General features: G+C 34.9%; 1 protein-coding gene across 2 annotated transcripts in view; it reads left to right on the plus strand.

Annotated features, from left to right (window-relative positions):
- LOC101434038 (UPF0547 protein C16orf87) overlaps nt 1-5420 on the plus strand; it is a 36316-nt gene extending 30896 nt beyond the window's left edge. For both annotated transcript variants that reach the window (XR_189043.5, XM_004479675.5), the window contains one exon: nt 1717-5420. Coding sequence is in view for 1 of the 2 variants with exons in the window: in XM_004479675.5 (XP_004479732.2) it covers nt 1717-1835 (119 nt within the window). In the remaining variant the exon portion in view is untranslated. The remainder of the gene's footprint in view (nt 1-1716) is intronic.
- Nucleotides 5421-6000: the final 580 nt, after the last annotated feature.

The following is a 6000-nucleotide window of genomic DNA, read 5'->3' on the forward strand; positions in this document are numbered from 1 at the left end:
AAATCATTTATGTAGTCAAAGTATGTAAGCATTGAAAGTTGATCTCACTGCTGTTTTTGTTTAAGAAGGATGGAGGGAATGGAAAGAGTGTTTGTGGTAGGGACAAGAGAGGTGAATCAATGAAATCCTAACTTTCTCAGGTGGAAACTAAGTAATGCTTAAAGCCAGAAAAACAAGAAACCGCATCATATAAAAATATCCCTTAGAAATAGGTAAAAATGAAAAGGAAGAACTACGAAAAAAATGTTTCATTTAGAGAGTGGGAAATGTGCATGGGGGGGAAGGATTTCCATTTTTGCTAACACGTTTGATAAAAATGATTTGAGTCTTTATATGAATGTTTTAACTTTGTTTAAAAAGTCAAAACAAGTGGTAGCACAACATTGAATATAATTCAAATTAACCGAGGAGGGGATGTTGCTCAAGCGTTTGAGTGCCTGCTTCCCATGTACAAGGTCTGGTGTTTGATCCCCGATAACTCCTTAAAAAAAAAACAAAAAAAAAAAAACACCTCTCATTGGGGAGCAGATGTAGCTTAGTGGCTGAGGGCCTGCTTCTCATGTACAAGGTCCTGGGTTCAATCCCTAGTATGTCCTTAAAACAACAACAACAACAACAACAACAACAAAAACCCAAAACCATATGTAGTTTAAAGGGGAAATTTTAGGTTGTATATATGTTACTAGAATAAAAACAAAACAAAACATGTAGGTCTGTGCAACAAAAATAGTGAAACAATGCAAACTGTGGATTATAGTTAATAGTATTATTTCATCAATTGTAACAAATTTACCACATTGATGCAAAGTGTTAATAATAGGGAAAACTGCGTGTGTGAGGGGGATATATGGGAACTCTGTTTTCTGCATGATTTTTCTGTAACCTATAACTTCTCTAATAAAAAAAAATTCTTGATAAAGTCAAGACAAAACTAAAATAGAATCAAAATAGAGCCTGAGAAAAGAATTTGGAAGAATGTACATCACAATGTTAACTGTAATTTTAGCTGGTTCATGAGATAAGGTGATTTTTTTTTTTTTAAGGAGATACTAGAGATTGAATCCAGGACCTTGGTACATGGGAAGCAGGTGCACAACCACTGAGCTGCACCTGCTCCCTGATTTTTACTTTCTGTTTTTCTGTATTTTTCAGATTTTCTACCATGATTTTAGGTTACCTTTGTAATTAGGAGAGGGGGAAAAGCCCTCATTATATGGTATTTTTTAAAGAGTTTCTCTTGCTTTGTTTTACTTCGTCAATCAGGAGTAGATCATATTGGTAACTTTTTAAAAAGAAAAATGTTGGTTATTTTTATTTTCTGTAGCAGAGCTAAGGTGAAAAACTTAATATATTCATAAAGTCACCATCGATATTCATAGAGGACCATTTTTAGGGTGAGAAAATTAATTTTGACTCAGTGAGCTCATTCTAGTGAGAAAATATTTTAGATTCTTATAGAAATGACGTATGTAGTAGAATTAGATTGTGTGTTTGCATAGAAGTATATATCCCTTTAGTTTTAGTATTTGGTTCATGACTTTTCAGTTTCCTTTGTGTAATTAAAAAATTTTCAGTTCAGTAGTACTTTATAACATTTAACATACAGTATGGTATTATGTGTAATAACATTTAAAGAATTATCTGAAGCATTTAACAGTTTTTTGGTTATTGTTTCTACTACCCCTTTTATTAAGCTTTCCCTTTTTCTTTTAACAGAGAAACAGGAAAAGGAAATTGACATCTATGCTAACCTCTCTGATGAAAAGGCTTTCGTGTTTTCAGTCGCCTTGGCAGAAATAAATAGAAAAATTATCAATCAAAGACTTATTCTCTGATAATTGTCTGCAAAATCTGTTCAAACTTTCTTCAGGATTACATCAGCAAATTGTCAAACAGTTATGGACTCTTAAGAGCATTTCCACTGCATCAATAAGGGCCATTGATTCCCCTACCCCACCCCACCTATTTATCCTCCATATCATTTAACCTGTGCTACACTTCGGGAGCAAAGCTTAGTAGGCTTGGACTGTTCTGGGATTTCCTTGTTTACCAAGGAGCATTGTCAGTGTTTCGTGTTTGGGATATAAGTGTATTTACCTTTTTAAAAAAATGCTGGATGGATGTTAAAGGATTAAGGGTTGGGGTGGGGGGTATGAAAAATAGGGAAATAAAGTGCTTGATAGTTTTCAGGTTTGCCACCAGAGATGCAATATTTTAAATACTTTCAGAAAGAGTGACTTTTAAAAATATATATTTCAGATTTTCAGCACTAACAAATTACATATATACAGTTAGTTTACCTTTAATAAATTGGCAATTGATATTTTATTGAATGGGGAATTAAGAATATAAACTGTAAATTTTGTCTTAAACTGATTCTTTTTCTTGGCCTTTATTTTTATGACTTAAGGCATGAATTCTGTTTTGGAAGATGCTTTCTAGACAGTTTGGAAATTTGGGTGCTACATGAAGAGAAATAGGATAAATATCCTATTTTTAAAGGATATATCATACTTCAGATATATAAACCTCTTTTTCTTAAATGTAATTTATTTATTGGTTTAAAATAAAAAATTTTCTGCTCTCAAGATGGTGCCTGTTAACCTAAACATAAGGTATATTTATTACACAATATTTCTTAGTCACTTTGAAGCTTAACTGAATGGATAAATTATCATTCTGATAATTATTTAAATTGTTACTTAACCTCACTATGAAAGAAATAATAAACATTGAAACTAAGTAGATTAAACTGTGGTATAAACTTTTTTTCTAATCAAGTTTATGAAATAAATTATTTTCTTGTATTAAATCATAACTTTATAGTTGATTTATACTAAATGTTTTTGCATTTTTGCATATCAGTTTAAGGATTTATATATTCAAACTTGACAGTAATCCCTATATTTTCAGGATTTTTCTTGAATCTGTTTGGAAGTCTTGAAGCCTCATTAGGGAAAATACATATCAGTTAGATAGCCTCTACTTAAGAAAATATCCCTTTGAATTTCAACAACATGGGAGCAGATGTAGCTCAGGTGGTTGAGCACCTGCTTACCATGTACAAGGTTCTGGGTTTAATCCCCAGTACCTCCTAAAACGGACAGACAAGCAAACAAATGAATGAATTCAGTAACAGCATTGTCAGCTTCATCCTGAACCTCCCATCCCTCCCCAAAAAGAAAAATCTACTTTTTCCCTCTTTATTTAAATGGTAGCCAGCAGAGGGACCTTAAGAGGTACTCTTGGTAGGATATAGAATTTTCCTAAGAATTCCTTAGTCTATTCCCCATATTTTCTTGAAGGTACTACCGCAATGATCTTGTGTACATTTTGAAGTCCTAGTAATGAAGTTTACTCCCAAGAATCCTGATTTGATTTTATCTTTGAAACAGAAAACTATTTTTATTTTAGGAGAACCTTAAAAATAATTAATATATAAAAACCCTTGCAAAAATGTATAACTTCAGAAAATGCAAGAACAGCTTTTTAATGATCTCTTTGAAGATTATTGATGTCAGAGTCTAAAGTTGAAGATCAAATTGGAAAGTCATGTGAAAACTTTAATGGGTTATAGTAAGGAAGGAGACTGGTAATTAGATTGGAGGTTGTCATGTAGAAAATTAATTGTTTTACTTCAAATGCTCATAATGTTAAATCATAGGCTTATTTAAAAAAATTTTTGGCAGAGGGCAAATTAGATTTCCCCTATTTGTAACATAACCTATTTAATTTCTCTAACAATTTTTATAAGTAGCTATATTTATAATCTGCTTCGTTAGAAAGCTAACGAATTTAATTTGGTCTCAGAAAAATTACTTTGTCACTGGTACTGTAGAAACCTCTCTTGATGTCCTAAGACATAACTGTAGTTCTTTTTTGTTTTTGTTTAAAGATTTATTTACCCCCCTTGTCTGCTCCCTGTGTCCATTTGCTGTGTGTTCTGTGTCTGCTTGCATTATCCATTGGCACTGGGAAACTGCATCTCTTTTTTGTTGCGTCATCTTGCTGCATCAGCTCTCCATATGTGCGGTGCCGCTCCTGGGCGGGCTGTGCTTTTTTTTCACGCGGGGGGGCTCTCCTTATGGGGCGCACTCCTTGCGTGTGGGACACCCCTGTGTGGGGACGCCCCTGTGTGGCACGGCACTCCTTGCACACGGCAACACTGCGCATGGGCCAGCTTACCACACGGGCCAGGAGGCCCTGGACCTTCCATGTGGTAGACGATTCCTCTATCAGTTGAACCATGTCTGCTTCCCCTGTAGTTCTTTAATTGCTTATTTCTAAATTTGTTCTGCTCTAATGACTATAAATGGATTGAATATTAAAAATGTCCTGAAATGGTTCTGTGATTAGATTAGATGTGTTGAAGATCTGCTAAAAATGTAAGCAAGATTAAATAAACCTTATTTGGGACTTGTTAGGGGTAAACTATACAAATTTTTATGTATCCCCCACCCCCTACCCTGTGGTATTTCTTAGTGTTTTTTGGAACACTTAAAAACTTGAGGTTTGGTTTTTGTTTTAAACATCAACATGTTATGTTTTAATGTGCAGGGAGGCCTTAGACTGTTTAAATTATCTAACAGAGAAGGAAATAATGTAAATTATTTCTTTCTTAGCAATCATTGGAAAAGATCAATTGACTTGTGGCAGTTTGTATTATGATTAGCTTTTTTTTTTTTTTAAAGATTTATTTATTTCTCACCCTTCCCTGCTTGTTTGTGCTTGCTGTCTGCTCTCTGTGTTTGCTCATCTTCTTTTTAGGAAGCACTGGGAACCAAACCTGGTACCTCCCATGTAGGAGGGAGGAACCCAATTGCTTGAGCCACATCCACTCTCTGCTGTGTCTCTTGCTGTGTCTCCTTGTTAGGTCATCTTGTTACATCATCTTGTGGTGCCAGCTCACTGTCTTGCTCATCTTCTTCAGTAGGCACTGGGAACCAAAATTAGAACCTTCCATGTGGGAGGCAGGCACCCAACTGCTTGAGCTGCATCTACTTCCCATGATGAGCTTTTTAAAAAAATTACAAATGACTTTAAAAATTCAGCCAGAGTAAATTCCAATTTCTTTTAATTTTAGAAATACTTAAAAAAATAATGGTCAGTATGGCATGCCACTAGTGTTGCTTCCTAAAGTGACTGAGTTTTAGCAATTTTATATAATGTCTTATAAAAGACATTATAATTATATTCAAATACTGGAAAGTATTGACTCCCAAATGCTAGATAATTGCACTTGATTTTCTTTAATTCTTACTGTGAAAATGTTTTAATGATATATTTAACTTTGACTTGCCTCCCAACCTGCACGTGTTTATTTTAAATTTGGAGAAATCAAGCTCTTTATAAACACTTAACTGCATATGTGTTAATCACATTTGTTTGATTCTGCTTATAAAATATGCTCTGGACACTAATCCTGCCAAATTTAATGTGTTTGTTCCTAAAACATTTTGCTTATCATTCTTTAAAATTATTTTTCCTTCCATTTTACTTTCTGTATCAGTCTGCCAAAGGGGTGCTGATGCAAAGTACCAGAAATCTGTTGGCTTTAATAAAAGGTATTTATTTGGGGTAAATGCTTACAACCCCAAGGCCATGGGAAGTCCAGCTTAGAGTACCATAAAAGGCACTTTCTCACCAAAGTCAACTGCCATGTGTTGAAGTCAGCTGCCTTGTGTTGAAGCCTTCCCCTCTGGACTTCCTCTTCATCTTGAGGCTCTGTGGGCCCAGCTTCTTTCTGATCTCGGCTGCAGGCTGGCATAGAGTTTGTCTCTCAAGGCTTCCTATATCAGTCTCTGTTCTCTTCTCAAGGTCAGTTGTGAGCTATCCAGGCAAGGCAAATGTCCATCTCTCTGTGGAGCTTTAGCTGTTTGAGTCTTCTCCTTTCTGTCACATAACGGGATCAAAATGACAAAAGTTCTCTTTGTGTCTTCTTGTGTCTGTCCATGTGAGTGTCCATTTATATCAGACCCACCAAAGGGGTAGGGACTCATC

This window comes from Dasypus novemcinctus, chromosome 18 (genome assembly GCF_030445035.2).
Source record: "Dasypus novemcinctus isolate mDasNov1 chromosome 18, mDasNov1.1.hap2, whole genome shotgun sequence".
NCBI classification, from domain to species: domain Eukaryota; kingdom Metazoa; phylum Chordata; class Mammalia; order Cingulata; family Dasypodidae; genus Dasypus; species Dasypus novemcinctus.